Below are 17,453 nucleotides of genomic sequence, written 5' to 3' on the forward strand. Positions count from 1 at the left end.
CCCTGTCCAAGGTGCTGAAACTCAGTTGATATATGGTGGAGTCCCTCTGATAAATGCCCCCCATCAGTCCGCATGTGTCGCCTATTCATCACCTCTGTGAGGTTTGTGTTAGGAATCCATATTGGATTTTTAATGAAAGAGAATATAATGCAGTTCAAAGTCAATGGGTTTTTCTGATGCCACACACACACACACACACACACACACACACACACACACACACACACACACACAGTGTGTACCCACACACACACACACAGTACAGTGTGTATACACACACACACTCCTACTCCCAGGTCATTGGCAAAACACGTCCTCCTGCCTGAGATTGCATTTTGGTAACAATGTTAAAATGTCCGCCTTCAAGGGCAGTCCCAGTAATTGTGTTTGTCTACATCACTCTGTTTTCCTCTTGCAATGTTTAGACCGTGACATGGAAAGATTTATGGGACTCATATTTATGAATTATAACATTTTCCATTTCATGGACAACTGAATGTTATTGTTGAAGGGAGCTTAGATTGTTTACTTTCAGAGTATCCCAATATCGTATTCAGATTGTCCTAAGCAAATCATCCTTGAAGTCGGGTCTTTCATAATTACAATTACAATGTACTGTTTTTAATGAAAAACGTGATCATAAAATTGTTTACATCATATACATTGTTATTGTCTACTAATCTAACACGTTTTTCCATTATAAACTGTATATGAGCGGTATTTCTTAATGATGATCCTTGAGTGTTGATTAAACAGCACAGGAAATATTCCTCATTGTGGACCACAAAGACATCTCCACAAGGCGTTATAAAGCACAAAGCCATAACAGAGAGAGACAACAGTCTTTGTGCTCTGCTTTATTCCAGTTGCACTTCATGAATGACAGACCAGTAGCCACGTATATCACAATCTAGATTCCGGTCTGTGAAAGTTTTTTTCCGCAACGACACAAATTTGTTGTATAAAATAGTCTATGGGTCAGAGTTTAGCTGGTTAAATATTTAAGCGTGAGGGCTCCGGCTTCTGATTCCATCGTGTTTCAGAACGCGGTGTCCTGTCATTGTCACGAAATGAGGGGGCACCAATCAACATAGTTCTGTGTCCATCACTATTTCACCTTGTTTAAAATCCAGAACATTAATTTTCCTTCTCAAGGACTTACATTACATGGAGTTTTCTGGCAAGTCTATCACTGTCGCCCTCACCTTGACTCCAGCCACACAGAGTTCCGTGAGAGAAGAGGCGGAGCCGGGGCGGGTGCTAGGACTGAGCAATGACTGAGATTGGTCCACCATCAACTTCCTGTAAAAGTGTTGGCTTTGCAGAGATGTGTATATGAGAGAGCAAGCCACAGCGACCACAATGAATAGCACAGCACAGGCAGCCATCACCACTGTGTTCCACGTTTCCCTGCTCTCTACGGGGTGAGCCAGTCCCTTTGTGGTGACATTGACACAGTCCCTGTTGTGTCCGAGTTGCATGCTCATGACTTCCACACAAACCCGGTACTGGGTGGAGGGGTTCAGGTGGGTGAGACGGTACTCCTTCACGTCGGATGGTACTCTCGCAGTGTGTGCCATGGAGGGGTGCTTAGCATTTGCCACTGTGAACCACTTTATATTGGATACAAGACCACCGTGAGTATTATCCCAAGACACTGAAACAGAGTTGGGCTGCACTGATCTAATGTATATATGTAAAGCGTTAACAGAAGGATGTGGAAAGTATCTGTCAACCACCACCAACACAGACTTAAGGTCTGCGCCAACAAGATTGTGAGCGACACAGGTGTACACTCCTGCCTCACGCTTTGTAATGTCATAGATTTCAAAGGTCCCCTCTGGATGCATGTAGTGCTTATCAGACACGCTGTTGGGCAGGACTCTGTCCCCAGAGGGGGTGACCCAGTAGATCTCTGGCTCCGGCTCTCCAAATGCCCGGCAGTGCAGCGTCACCAAGCTCCCTCTCCCGACCGTGACTCGATCTGGAAGGCTCCCAGGCGAGATGAGTGGGAGGCAGATCTCGGTCATCTCCCGGAAGTGAACCTGACGGACGTGCTGGCCCTGGTACTCAGGCGGCTCCACGCAGAGGAGGGAATTGGGCTCCATGAAGCGTACTCCGGTCTTATTCATGTTGATCCAGCGGATGACGCAGTCACAGCGGATGGGGTTGCTGTGCATGCTGACCTCGCGCAGGTTTGGCAGGGAGTCCACAGTGCCGCGGTGCAGAGCGCTGAGGGCGTTGCTGTTCAGCATCAGCGTCTCAAGTCTCGGCAGCTTGTGGAAGGCGTTGGGATGGATGTAGGACAGCTTTGGGTTGTTGGTGGCCTCTATCTTGGTCAACTCTGGGAGGTTGTTCAGGGCGAAGCTGTCAATGGACACCAGTGCAGGCATGCTGTTGATGCCCAGCTCTTTGAGATGGAACATGTCCACAAAATCCCCTCTCTGAATCCGCTCAATGGGGTTCTTGTTGAGATCCAGAAACTTCAGGTTCTTGGCTTTCTTCAGAGCAGCCCGGGGGACTCTGACAAACAGGTTGTCGAAAAACGAGATGCTCTCCAGATTGTCGAGGCCGACCAGAGTGTTGTCCGGGATTTCGGACATATTCATCCTGGCCAGAACCAAGCTGCGTAGGTTGACCAGGGGCTTAAAGTTCATGTCTGACAATTGGACGATGGGGTTCTCCCCAATCATCAGGATCTCCAGGCGGGGTAGCGGCTGGAACCACTCCCTGCTGATGCCCCGTAGACGGTTGGAGTTGAGATGGAGCCGCAGGAGCCTCCCCAGCCCCTGGAAGGCCCCAGGACTGATGGAGGAGATCAGGTTGTGGTTGATGTAGAACTCCTGGAGGTTGGGCAGGGATGGGAGACAGCTATCTGATAAGGCCGGAACCCAGTTCTCTTCCATGTGCAGTGACAGCAGATGGGGAAGAGGACCCAGACGGACATCGCTCACAGAGGATATGTTATTCTGGGATAAGTCTATATCTGTGACATTAGCCAGGTAATCCAAAGATTTCTCGATGCTGATGATATTGTTGGTCTGTAACAATAGCACCTGCGTGTCTGAGGGCAGTTTCTCTGGCAGTGTCGATAGGCCTAAATCATTACAGTCCACCGTGGGAGCCTCTGTATAAATAGAGCTGGGAGAGAACCAGGGTCGTATCTCACACCGGCACAATGCAGGGCAATGAGCAGTGCCCCCCTCTGAGGCCAGAACAAAGGCAGTCAGAGCTAGCTCCGCTAACAAACAAGCCACAAACGCAGTCTCCTTCATCTTGGCCCACTATTCCCTTCAGATAGTAATTGGTCCTTATGGAGTCTGATGTTAGCACTGTTAACTTCACAAATAAAGGCTCATTTGTTACCGTGGCCAGACAGAGCAGATTTCTGCTGTCACCTGGTCCCCAAAGCTTTGGCCCTGTTGTAGTCGTTTCGTCCTTGGCAGAGAGGAGAGGAGCAACCTTTCAATGTACCCTGCTCCAGTTTGTCAGGCAAGCTGGATGTGTGAAGGTCAATGTATCCTTCAGATGGCCGGACGGTGAAGCGAAGGAAGGGTTGAGGAGGAATGCTCTGGCTTGGGCTGGATCACTCTGTCTTCCATCATTGTTATCCTCAATCACTGTCGCTCCTCGTGTCAATTTCCATCTGGGGAGAAAATGGACAGAAAAAATCAGCTCAGTACAACAAGGCATTATTGAGAGACTGAGGCATGTATTGACATTCAGGAATATTGACACATTCAGTGCTCATTTGATTTTATTGCTGTCACTTTGCCATCAAAATTAGAAGTTATGGTTGACTTGACCTATATATATATATATATATATATATATATATATATTTGATAAGTTGAAGACTAATAATGGATGCGTTCCAAATGGCACCATTATTCCCTATATAGTGCACTACTTTTGACCAGAGCATTATGGGCCCTAGTCAAAAGTCGAAACACTACAGGGAATATGGTTCCATTTGGGATGCACACAATAGCACTGGAGTCACTCAATATCACTGAAAGGCAAGAGATCTGCTGGAAGATCTGAATTTTTAAACAGCGATTCATATCTTGCTCACAGCAGTAAAACAACCCCCCCCCCCCCCAGTTTTGCCATACTCCCCAATTAGCTGAATTTCTCTCTGCCATGAATATATTAACTATTCACATGCACACATCAACTCTCTCTCTCTGTTACACACAACCACCCATGGAGAAGGTGGTAGCTGCAGCTCAATATGGCGACCGGAGTATAGCATGGGTGTGTGGAAAGGAAAGTAGTGGTTGTGTGGAAATGAAAGTAGTGGGTGTGTGGAAAGGAAACTAGTGGTTGTGTGGAAATGAAAGTAGTGTGGGGGGGTGTGGAAAGGAAAATAGTGGGTGTGTGGAAAGGAAAGTGGTGGGTGTGTGGAAAGGAAAGTAGTGGGTGTGTGGAAAGGTTAGACGGTTTTGATTGAGCTGTGTTTTGTCTTCTTCTGTTTCTTACCACACAACTACCGTAGGGGCATTGTCTCCCATTGTTGTTGCCATTCATGCCCTCCCCATTGAGTAGACTGTATGTGCATATATCCAGGTGACATCTAGATGGTTTTCAATATTAGTTATTTCTTGTGTAGGCTGCTATTCTACTTTAAATTAAATCATGGGAGGGGGAAAAAAATGCCACGTTAGTTACCGCCGGCGACACGATCGTGTCAGGTCTCCGGTTGGCAGGCATGTCCATACGACACCGGTGTACTGGTCGTGCAGCCCAATCAGCCATGCAAAACGGTCTTGAGAAGCAACAAATCTGCCCAATTAGCTGACCTCAAGGCATTTCAGATTCTGCCAAAATAGCTCCGAAGCTTGCCACAGGTCTTGTTCTGTGACTCTTCTTCCCTATTGCATATTTATGATGAGTTGAATCAAATTGTTCCCACAGGTGTCTGTGCCGGGTTTTGCTTGTGTCGACTGCACATATTGATGTTTTGATTCATTTAGGACCTTGAGGGCAGAAGCCCAAGGCTCTGTGGGCCATGGTAGAGGAAGCTGTCTATAAGGCTATACGAGCAAGGCTGCTGAGGAAGACGCACTATGACCGAGCGTGCCTATATTAGCTTGTTTATGGCAGTCAGTCAACACACGCAGGTGGAACCAAGTGGTGGAAGACTTTTTTTTTGTGCCTAATGGTCTCCTGCTCAGCCATCTGTGTAGGACCTGTGTACAGATTTTGTCCAAGCTGCTCCATGTCTGATATTATACAACATGTTGAATATTCACACACATTTGGTGTTTTATTTCAAAGCTTTTTATGTTAAGTGTTGAAAGAAATACTAAGAGACAGTGAGCGAGTTAAGTGTGGTAGTGCTAGCTGTCATTTGCAATGACCGTTTTCCGACTCCTTTGTTCTGGTTTTGTAAAAGGAAATGGTTTCATTGGATACTCCTTGGTTAACTAAGAGTTGACTGACTCTAGAGAGGCTCACACAAGGCTAATTGAAGTACTCCTGTTTGCTTCCGCGACGCTCACGAGCATTTCCCGGTTAGTTATTTCATCTGGAATCCATAGCGGTGAAACTGACTCGTCCGTTTGTGGTATTGCAACAACAAAGACGTTACTCCAAACAAAGAACACTGTTCCCCCCTCTGACATCATTGCACGTGCAATAGAACAGCAGAGTATGTACCGCCATTGTTTCTTCTTTCTTTTAACCTCGAGCTGGATGCTCATTTCCTCAAAAACAAAACAAATGCGCCTGGGGCTTTTTTACATACCTTCCACTCTCAATTAGATCAAATGGAGGCTTGAGTGGTGTTATATGCTCTTCCGTCATGATGTAGCTAACACTGCTCGCTTGTGTTTACACATTGGCGATAACACCACGCACTTGTATAACGTATTGTCCAGTTATTTATCGTATTTAGCTCCCTTAGTGATTTCACTTATGCCGCAGAGTAGTTTCAAGATGCAACAGCAGAACACTTATTTAATGTACCTCTTCTCGCTCTCGCTCGCTCTCTCTCTGAGATGACATTGCCTCTCTGAATTGCTGCGATTACATTGTCCCAGAATCGGTTTCAGCAGATCAAACAGAGTAAAGAAATACCTGTTTTTGTTTTTTTAACAGTGCATGGAAGTAGGAGTTGTGGCCATGAGGTTGAGGTAACGGGAAACAATTGACGTCTGTGGAGCCATTTGTGGTGCGGGAACAGAGGGACAAGTCCACTCAGTCAGCCGCATGCCCGTTAGTAGAGTGCATTGCATTACCAAGTACCAAATGCTGCAGTTGGGCACAGTGCAAAGGTAGCTTTCTTTAAATAAACCTCAACTCTACCAAAATACAGCACACTTACAAATATCCCTTCAAAGACTACAAAAATGGAATTGTGTTTGTTACTTATAAAAGGGAGAATATGTTCTAATAATAAATGCCATTTATCAGACACTTTTATCCATCCATTTTACATATGGGTGGTTACTGGGAATCGAACCTTACAGGCACAATGCTCTAACAATTGGGCTGCAATTTACGACAACAATGTGTGAAGTTGCTAGCATGCTAACAAAGAATAGCTGGGAAAGCGTTATAGCTATATAAAAGCGATCTACCTCACAATTAAATTATTGTACTATATTTAACCCTGCGAGGTTGCATGCCACAGCATTTTTAAGTGCTGCATATTGACATTCTCCAAATGGATTATGGGTGTATGGCAGAAAGGAAGGGGGGTTGAGATGCACCTAAAATATTGATGTGCCTTTTCATACAGTGAAACAGGCTCTGTACTGTGAGGCCACAGTGCAGTGAATTCCTTCCATCCACCTCCTTATGTGGTAAACATCTCATAAAGTGGTCCCAATCCACCATGTTTTATTCACAATCCATTCAGGCTAGCAGTGATGAGGAGCAGGTTGCAGTGACAGGGGTTATGATAAACAGTATGCCAAGGGGATCTGGTCATGTGAACATTTTAAGTGTAAGGATTTTTCCATAATATCTTTGTGTTATTACCTAGCCCCCTTGAGGATGGATTAATCACATTATAAGGCCAAAAGACAGAGTCACCAAACTGGCTATGTGACTGCAACTCCCCTCCTCTTAATATACTACCAATTAGCTACAGTGCCTTCAGAAAGTATTCATACCCCTTGACTTATTCCACATGTTGTTGTGTTGCAGCCTGAATTCAAAATTAATTTAATGCACACAATACCCCATAATGACAAAGTGAAAATATGTTTTTAGAAACATTTGCACATTTACGGAACATGAAATACAGAAATATCTGTATTCACGCCCGAGTCAATACGAGTGAGGATCACCTTTGGAGGCGAATACAGTGGTGAGTCTTTCTGGCCTTTGCACACCTGGATTGTATAATATTGCACTTTTTTTCTTTAAAGTATTCAAGATCTGTCAAGTTGATTGTTGATCATTGGTAGACAGCCATCTTTCAGTTTTACTTTAGTGATTTATTGAAAACAGGATGCATTTGGAATATTTGTATTCCGTACAGGCTTCCTTCTTTTCACACTGTCATTAAAGTGCATTTGGAAGGTTTTCAGACACCTTGACTTTTTCCACATTTTGTTACGTTAGCCTTCTTCTAAAACAATAAAAATCTACATGCAATACCCCATAATGACAAAGTGAAACACGTTATTAAAAATAATAAACAGAAATACCTTAAACATAAGTATTCAGACCCTTTGCTATGAGATTCTAAATTGAGCTCAGATGCATCCTGTTTCCATTGGTCCTCCTTGATGTTTCTATAACTTGATTGGAGTCCACCTGTGGTAAATTCAATTGTTTGGACATTGTTTGGAAAGGCACACACCTTTCTATATAAGGTCCCACAGTTGACAGTGCATGTCAGAGCAATAACCTAGCCACAATGTCGAAGGAATTGTCGGTAGAGCTCTGAAACAGGAAAGTTTTGAGGCACATATCTGGGGAAGGGTATCAACAGCCAAACTGAACAATCGGGGGAGAAAGGCATTGGTCAGGGAGATGACCAAGATCCTGATCGTCACTCTGACAGAGCTCCAGAGTTCCTCTGTGGAGATGGGAGACCCTTCCAGAAGGACAACCATCTCTGCAGCACTCCGCCAATCAGGCCTTTATGGAAGAGTGGCCAGATGGAAATCACTCCTCAGTAAAAGGCACGACAGCCCATTTGGAGTTTGCCAAATGGCACCTAAAGGGCTGACCATGAGAAACCAGATTCTCTGGTCTGATGAAACCAAGAGGGAACACTTTAGCCTGAATGCCAAGCGTCACGTCTGGAGGAAACCTGGCACCATCCCTACGGTGAAGCATGGTGGTGGCAGCATCATGCTGTGGAGATGTTCTTCAGCGGCAGGGACTGGGAGACTAGTCAGGATCGACGGAAAGATAAACAGAGCAAAGTACAAAGAAATCTTTGATGAAAACCTGCTCCATAGCGCTCAGGATCTCAGACTGTTGCGCAGGTTCACCTTCCAACAGGACAATGACCCTAAGCACACAGCCAAGACAACGCAGGAGTGGCTTCGGGTCATGTCCTTCGGTGGCCCAGCCAGAGGCCGGACTTGATCTCGATCGAAAATCTCTGGAGAGACCTGAAAATAGCTGTGCAGCGACTCTCCCCATCCAACCTGACAGAGCTTGAGAGGATCTGCATAGAAGAATGAGAGAAACTCCCCAAATACAGGTGTGCCAAGCTTGTAGCGTCATACCCAAGAAGACTTGAGGCTGTAATCGCTGCCAAAGGTGCTTCAACAAAGTACTGAGTAAAGGGTCTGAATACTTATGTAAATGTGATAATTATTTAACTTTTTTACATTTGCTAAAAAACAGTTTTTTCTTTGTCATTATGGGGAATTGAGTGTCAATTGTGTGTAGATTTTTTAAGAAAAAAAACGATTTAATACATTTTTGAATAAGGCTGTAACGTAACAAAATGTGGGGAAAGGGGGGTCTCAATGCCAATGCACTGTATGTTAGTATTGTGGAGTAACTACAATGTTGTTGATCCATCCTCAGTTTTCTCCAGTCATTAAAGATTGGCCTCATGGTGAAATCCCTGAGCGGTTTCCTTCCACTCCGGCGACTGCGTTAGGAGGGACGCCTGTATGTTTGTGGTGACTGGATGTTTTGATACACCATTCAAAGTGTAATTAATAACTTCACCATGCTCAAAGGGAAATTCAATACACCCATATATATGTTTTTTTTTATTCTTATTTTAAAATTTTTTTAATCTACCAATAGGTGCCCTTCTTTGCAAAGCATTGGAAACATTGGAAAACATCCCTGATCGGAGCGGCCGGTAGCCTAGTGGTTAGAGCGTTGGACTTGTAACCGAAAGGTTGCAATTTCGAATCCCCGAGCTGACAAGGTACAAATCTGTCGTTCTGCCCCTGAACAGGCAGTTAACCCACTGTTCCTTGGCCGTCGTTGAAAATAAGAATTTGTTCTTAACTGACTTGCCTAGTTAAATAAAGGTGAAAAGAAAAAAGATCTTTGATGTTGAATCTGTGTTTGAAATTCACTGCTGGACTGAGGGTATCTTACAGTTAATTGTATGTGTGGGGTGCAGAGATGAGGCAGTCATTGAAAAACCATGTCAAGCAATATAATTGCAAACATAGTGAGTCCATGCAACGTATTATGTGACTTGTTAAGCACATTTTTACTCCTGAACATATTTAGGCTTGTCATAACAAAGTGGTTGATACGTACTAATTCAAGACATTTCAGCTTTTCATTTTGTGAAACTGTCTAAAACCAATTCCAGTTTGACATTATGGGGTATTGCGTGTACTGTAGGCTAGTGACATTTTTTAATTCAGTCTGTAACACAACAAAATGTTGTTAAGTCAAGGGGTGTGAATACTTTCTGAAGACACTGTGTATCCCAGCTGGGAGCCTGTTTGTGGTCTTTCCATCAACAGACCATGCCCTCTGTTGTTCTGTGTTACACAGTCGACCATGCACTCGGTCATACCCTTCCCACCTCTCTGCACCCAAGGGAATTATTGATCCCTCTCCATCTCTCAGCACCTCTCTGTTGTGTAGGATGTTAGAGTCTTAACTACATCAAGAGGCCACAGCCTGGCCGTGTGCATGCTGCTGATGCCTCGGGGGGGATGGAGTGAGCTAAGTGCCCCTCTTTGTCTATGGCCCCCACCCCCATGTCTTTTCATTGATTAACCATTAAATCTGTCCCAGCTAAAACTGTGTTCCTTCAACGTGACCTGCTCCCCTGTGTTTCCGTATAGTGCTGCCTGCTACAATATCACAGCCTGCTATGTAGCCTAAGTCAACAGCAACAGCAAAATGTTTTGCCTGCGCAGCCCACCATGAAAACCTGCATTAGCTATGCTAGAAATGTGCCTGTCATTAGCATTAGCAGTATGACTACATTTATTAGGCCAGCCTATTGTGTGGTACCCATGCATAATGTAATCTGGAGAGGAGAGCTTCCCTCTTACATCTGCTCAACACCGCCTGCAAATAATCAGCAAGTCAACAATTCATTAGGGATCGGTGTTAAGCTGTCAGCTCCCCACGGTGTCCTACCAGCCCTTTCCTCCTACCTACCCACCCCATCTCCTATGGTCTACTGCCACACACAAGCACACTTGCGTGCACACACCAGACACACACACAAGTAAGGTGCACATGTACACATGAACTGCCTGTTATTTGTATGTATAAACCTTAAATCAATAAGTTTTGTTTGGTGCAATGGACTAGCCACATGTACATTTTTCACTTTGGATTAAGCTATCAATATGACGGATCATTGCATTAATACCTAATGCAATACATTAACTGGAAATGCTTGGGGTGTTAGATGTCACCATTCCCTTTCCACAGGCCCAGGTAGGACTTGCTCTGCTGCGCTGACTGAAAAATGCATGGCGCTTCAGAATCCGAGTCACACCTGCTGGGAATGAGTTTTCCCAGTGTATCAAATCAATCTTTGTTTAGCCCATGAATCCATGTGCTACGGTAAATGATATTCCCATAGTGGGGATTTTGTAGGATAGGTAGGTTGTGTGGCGTGGTTTCAATTTGGCTATTTTCTTTATTAATAAGCAAGGTTTTCATAAATGAATTGATTGTTTTCACGCTAGTCTAAATCTGTCTTTGGCTCTGACAAGGCATGGTACAGATGTCAGATCTTAATTTGATCAATCTTTTGTCGTGGAAAATGTTCGTGCGCATCAGGAAATTCAAATGAGCCTCATGAAACCCACAGTTCTCTTTCTATCCATGTGGGGGCAGTCTAGTCATTTGGACCAGTGGAGCCATATTTGTTCATATTCTGTAGTCTATCCATTGTCACATAATGAAGTGTGAAAATCGAGTTCAATCGTGGCCTGGGGCGCACATACACTGAGTGTACAAAACATTAGGAACACCTTGCTAATATTGAGTTGCATCCTTTTTGTTCTCAGAACATGCCTCAATTCGTCGGGGCATTGGGCTCTACAAGGTGTCGAAAGCGTTCCACAGGGGTGCTGGCCCATGTTGACTCCAATGCTTCCCACAGTTGTGTCAAGTTGACTGGATGTTCTTTGGGTGGTGGACCATTCTTGATACACACGGGAAACTGTTGAGCGTGAGAAACCCAGCAGCGTTGCAGTTCTTGACACAATCAATCCGGTGCACCTGGCACCTACTACCATACCCTGTTCAAAGGCACGTAAATATTTTGCCTTGCCCATTCACCCTCTGAATTGCACACATTCACAATCCAAGTCTCAATTGTCTCAAGGCTTAAAAATCATTTTCTTTTCACTTGTCTCCTCTCATTCATCTACACTGATTTGAAGTGACATCAATAAGGGGTCATAGCTTTCACCTGGTCAGTCCATGTCATGGAAAGAGCAGGTGTTCCTAAAGTTTTGTACGCTCAGTATATAGGCCCACACCGTTCTGGCTCAAATAACTCATTCCCCCCGATTTGACTAGATTTGGACAGTCCAGGGATATTTTACCCCCGATCTTGATAAGAAATGACCATACCAGACACTTTCATTTTAGTCCGTGGCTGAGGATCCAACTTTTTCAGGATCTTATTAGTCTTCTGGACAAAAAGATCCAGAGCATCCAGAAGCCTCTGCGCATGTGTACACGCCGAGAACAGGCTACTCAGACGAATGGTGCTCGTTTTAATACATTTAGGTCAAAGCTGAATCAATGTCTGCAAGATCACATAATGATAGTATTCTACAATACAGAACCAAATATAATAGCATAGTATATTGTTACCGTAAGACAAAGACACCACTGCAATACAATCGTGAATGTTAATTCTTTAAGTTTTACTGGTGAAACTTTCATACATTATCTGCATACAGTGCACATTTTCACATAAGTATTCAGACCCTTTGCTATGAGACTCGAAATTGAGCTCAGGTGCATCCTGTTTCTATTGATCATCCTTGAGATGTTTCTACAACTTGATTGGAGTCCGCTTGTGGTAAATTCAATTGATTGGACATAATTTGGAAAGGCACTCACCTGTCTATATAAGGTCCCACAGTTGACAATGCATGTCAGAGCAATAACCACGCCATGAGGTCGAAGGAATTGTTTGTAGAGCTTCGAGAGGATTGTGTCAAGGTACAGATCTGGGGAAGGGTACCAAAAAATGTCTGCAGCATTGAAGATCCCAAAGAAGACAGTGGCCTCCATCATTCTTAAATGGAAGAAGTTTGGAACCACCAAGACTCTTCCTAGAGCTGGCGTCTGGAGGAAACCTGGCACCATCCCATCGGTGAAGCATGGTGGTGGCAGCATCATGCTGTGGGGATGTTTTTCAGCGACAGGGACTGGGAGACTAGTCAGGATCGACGGAAAGATGAACGGAGCAAAGTAAAGAGAGATCTTGATGAAAACCTGCTCCAGAGCGCTTAGGACCTCAGACTGGGTGCGAAGGTTCACCTTCCAAACAGAACAACGGCCCTAACCACACTGCCAAGACAACGCAGGAGTGGCTTCGGGACAAGTCTCTGAATGTCCTTGACTGGCCCAGTCAGAGACTGTAATTGAACCCGATCGAATATCTTTGGAGAGACCTGAAAATAGCTGTGCAGTGACGCTCCCCATCGAACCTGAGAGAGCTTGAGAAGATCTGCCCAAATACATGTGTGCCAAGCTTGTAGCATCATATCCAAGAATAATCAAGGCTGTAATCGCTGCCAAAGGTCATTCAACAAAGTACAGAGTAAAAGGTCTGAAATCTTATGTAAATGTGATATTTCAGTCATTTCTTTCTTAAAACCTGTTTTTGCTTTGTCATTATAGGGTATTGTGTGTAGATTGAGGACATTTTTGAATAAGGCTGTAACGTAACAAAATGTGGAAAAAGTCAAGGGGTCTGAATACTTTCCGAAGGCACTGTCGTAAGTAACCGTTTGATTTCAATCAGTTTGACGGGGACATGCATTTAGATCTTGAGTTATCGTGTTGCGAATGATGTAGCCTACAGTGAGATATGGTGATAAACTGTAGCATAGCCTACCTGTGTATTTGGCTAAGTGGCACGCGCTGTTGAGTTTTGGCCACGAGAGAGAGAAATGCTGTGTTTTTTGTGTGTCTTACAGTAACATTATACTATGCTATTATACCGTATTTGGTTCTGTTATGTAGAATACTGTGATCGTTATGTGACTGTGATCTTGCGGACATTGATGCAGCTGTGATGTAAATAATTGAACAAATGAAACAAGCACTATTCGTCTGAGTAACCTGTTCTCTACGCGTAAAGTAGAGAATATACACATGCGCAGACGCTTCAGGAATAAATGGCGTGGCTGCGGATCCGACTTCTCCGCCATCTTTAGCCCCGAAAAAGTTGGATCCGCAGCCACGCCGTTTATTTTAAAGACAGTTGTGTTTAATGGATAATGTAAATAAGGACGGCTCAGTTTGTAGAGCATGGTGCTTGCAACGCCAGGGATTTGAGTTCGATTCCCAAGGGGGACCAGTAAGGGAAAATGTAAATAATTTAAGTCGCTTTGGATAAGAGTATCTGCTAAATGACACACAAAAAAAGTTAAATATCAGTAGGCTACACAGTTTCCATTTATATGAAGTATCAAAACGATTGCCTAGCACTGAGAGCGAACTCATGATGCTCGGAGCCAAAGCATGCTGCAAAGACCACTCCTCTACGGCAGTTCACAATGCTCTAGCAAGCCGTGGGAATACTTGATGATAGAAGGTTGGTTCGTGACGGCCTCACGAAATCGTAGCCTAGGTACAGTACTACATTGTACAGCCTTCAAACACTGCTTCCAGCTGCCCCCTGGCGGCAAATTCTAAATATTCAATATTAATTCAAATCCTCCTGCAACGAAATGGGTCAAATTAAGACCTGACATCTGTAGGCTACACAGGAGTTTGAGGTTTGCATCTAGATCTCAAGTCCAGATTCCAGTAACAAATTGAAACTGCTTGTCATAAATAATTCACGTCTCATAGTAATGCCATCTCACATCATTTCAATTAGCCTGCATTTTATGTTTGGGATAAACTCAATATACAGTAGTGTCTATTGAGAGATGCAAACAGTACCGCCATTATTCTAGCATGGAATGGTGTTGCGTGTGAGGTTACAGTATCTTGTAGCAACCTATTCATCCTATTCGTTCACTTGTTTCTGTGCAGCCTGACACTCGGATAGTGTTTTGCTTTAGTGCGGTCTGTTAAGACTGACATCAGAGATTGACCTGTACACTTTCACTTTTTTTCTCACACGTGTAAAGCGCTAGTATTGCGTTCTCTTGTGGATTCATCTCCCCCACCGGTCTACATAGAGACCCTTGGGAAAGCAGGATGGCCATAGAGGACTACTGTATGGCGACTGCTTCTTTAAATATATGCAGAGCCAGGATATTCAGCGTGATATTGGTGCATTTTTTTGGCATTTTTTGCATGATTAGGCTAATTCTGACCCCATTTAGTAGCTAATGTTGTGACAGTGCTGAATGAGGTCTGCTGCTCCCTAAAGATGCCTCAGTATGATGATGTTTAATTATGAACAAGCCCTAAATACAGCCAGAGTGATGGGAGACGGAGAGGGAACGAGGGAGAGGGGGAAAAGAGAGTGGGAGAGAGATGGAGGGGGGAGCGTGTGCCGTTCTGGTAAATTAGGCAGGCAGTGGTGGGAATGTCTTTTCCGATGGTTAGAGGATTACTCCCAGCACTCCAGCGCTCGCCTCATATTGACCTACCTCACCTGGATTCCTTAAAGACACTAACAAATCTTAAATAAATCCTCATAGAAATCCTATATCTTCCTCCTCTTGGCACACACAGCCAAATAGTGTTTAACTTTAGACACATCCAGTATTTATGTGTTATGATGTGCTTTCACTGAAAATGGAGGGGGTTCTATTTTACCTCAGGCTTATTACTGGTTTACCTCGTTATATTCTGGTCTTTTCTACTGACGGCAGATTCCCTGTCTTGTCTTCCTATCTGTTCAAGTCCTGACGGACACACAGAGGCGAGTATACTTCAGGGCTGTTCTTTTTCTCAAATGTACCTGTAGAGTGATGCTGCCGAGAGAACACCACGTCCATTCTGCTCCAGCCTGAAACCCACATCTGTCTCATTTGCTTTCAAAATACACCAGAAAATCAAAATGTCACCAGAAGGGAAAGCCTGGCGCAAATAACAGGTAGTTCCCTCTCTAAAACCTCTGCGGCGCCTACGTATTCATCCAACCCGTGCATAAAGTATCAACAACAAAAGCCCGTGTTGGACTGAGCAGCTGTCTCTTTCCTCAATCCTCCCCCTCAGCCAAGCCTCCCACATAACTATAGGCTGTGCCCTCTGCCTTCTCTGCTGCAAACTCCCTCCACACTCAAGGACTACCGCAGTGCCACACTGAAAACCAGACCTCTGTCACACCCCCCCCAACCAACCACATATGACTCATACACATAGGCGAGAGAGATTAGTAACTTACCCGCGGGAGTGAGCCCCCTCACATACTGTATTGAGCGGCAGCAGGTATTCACCTCATGGCTGGGACCCATGTTTTAGAGCAGCAGTCCAGCGTGACACTGTGAGACTCAGATCACAGCCGGTTTTTCATGTGTATTTCCAAGTCCAATAGTCTTCTTCTCCTTTCGTTGTGAGAGAGGCAGAGGGAAAGAGAGAGAAACGGGAGAGGGAGGGAGAGATGGGTAGCTCCAGCTCTGATGCTGTTCCACTGTGTGTGTGTGTGTGTGTGTGTGTGAGAGAGAGAGAGAGAGAGGGAGGCTCTGTTAAGTTAAAGATGCTGGGTACAGAGCAGAGCGACGGGGCGGGCGCTGTTCCCTGTCTATCCCTCCGTTTCTCCATTGCGGTTAGAGAGCAGATCACTCAGCTGATCAACCATCACTCTGCCCCGCTGCTGCCAGCTCCACCGTCATTAATAACAGAAACGTTTTGGAACCAACAGCTCACTGAAGACGGGACGTTCGGGTATTCGGTTATTCGTGCGGCTGAGTCTGTTTCTGCGATCATGTGGACTCTTAAAAATGTGATAACTTTGTTGCTCCTTGCTGAAAACACCTGAAAAAAGGTGTTGTGGCAAACAAGTCTTTAGTTGCCATGGCAACACCACCCTCCCTGCATCAGAATGGAAAGAACAGGCTTGGAACCTCTAACCATGAGAATTTGACTGGTAAAAAACCTTGCGCGGGCCTCCTAAGAGATTTTTCGGAACGCCTAAGTTCAATCAGTGTAAACTTAAAAGACTAAAGCCAGATATAAGGTACACTACATGACCAAAAGTATGTGGACTGCTCGTCGAACATCTTATTCCAAACTCATGGGCATTAATATGGAGTTGGTCCCCCCTTTGCTTCTATAACAGCCTCCACTCTTCTGGGAAGGCTTTCCACTAGATGTTAGAAGATTGCTGCGGGGACTTGCTTCCATTCAGCCACAAGAGCATTAGTGAGGTCGGGCACTGATGTTGGGTGATTAGGTCTGACACACAGTTGGCATTACAATTCACCTCAAAGGTGTTCGATGGGGTTGAGGTCAGGGCTCTGTTCAGGCCAGTCAAGTTCTTCCACACCGATCTCAACAAACCATTTATGTATGGACCTCACCTTATCCAAACTGTTGCCAGAAAGTTGCAAGCACAGAATCGTCTAGAATGTTGTTGTGTGCTGTAGCGTAAAGATTTGCCTTCACTGAATTTAGGGGCCTAGACCGAACAATGAAAAACAGCCCCAGAACATTATTTCTCCTCCACCAAACTTTTCAGTTGGCCATATGCATTCGAGCAGGTAGCGTTCTCCTGGCATCCTATTAGTCCATCGGACTGACAGATGGTGAAGCGTGATTCATCTCTCCAATGAACGTGTTTCCACTGCTCCAGAGTCCAATGGCAACGAGCTTTACACCACTCCAGCCGACGCTTGGCATTGTGAATGGTGATCTTAGGGTTGTGTGCAGAAATTGGCTTCAGCATG

The 17,453-nt window shown here is 44.7% G+C and overlaps 2 protein-coding genes across 3 annotated transcripts in view; one reads left to right on the plus strand and one right to left on the minus strand.

Moving 5' to 3' along the window:
• LOC112252627 (mitochondrial inner membrane protease subunit 2) overlaps nucleotides 1-17,453 on the plus strand; it is a 144,705-nt gene that overhangs the window by 110,459 nt on the left and 16,793 nt on the right. The gene's annotated exons all lie outside the window — the stretch shown is intronic.
• LOC112252626 (leucine-rich repeat neuronal protein 3) lies at nucleotides 838-16,234 on the minus strand. Of its 2 annotated transcripts, none has more exons than XM_042323319.1 (2): nucleotides 15,953-16,234; nucleotides 838-3,646 (listed from the first exon to the last, which is right to left on the minus strand). In XM_042323319.1, exon 2 carries the CDS (start codon nucleotides 3,273-3,275, stop codon nucleotides 1,164-1,166), a length of 2,112 nt encoding a protein of 703 aa, XP_042179253.1. In that variant the 5' UTR covers nucleotides 3,276-3,646; nucleotides 15,953-16,234; the 3' UTR covers nucleotides 838-1,163. The 2 variants fall into 2 exon arrangements, with proteins under 2 accessions (XP_042179253.1, XP_042179254.1); XM_042323320.1 differs by lacking the exon at nucleotides 15,953-16,234 and adding an exon at nucleotides 15,527-15,734.

This window comes from Oncorhynchus tshawytscha, linkage group LG06 (assembly GCF_018296145.1).
Source record: "Oncorhynchus tshawytscha isolate Ot180627B linkage group LG06, Otsh_v2.0, whole genome shotgun sequence".
Lineage (NCBI taxonomy): Eukaryota > Metazoa > Chordata > Actinopteri > Salmoniformes > Salmonidae > Oncorhynchus > Oncorhynchus tshawytscha.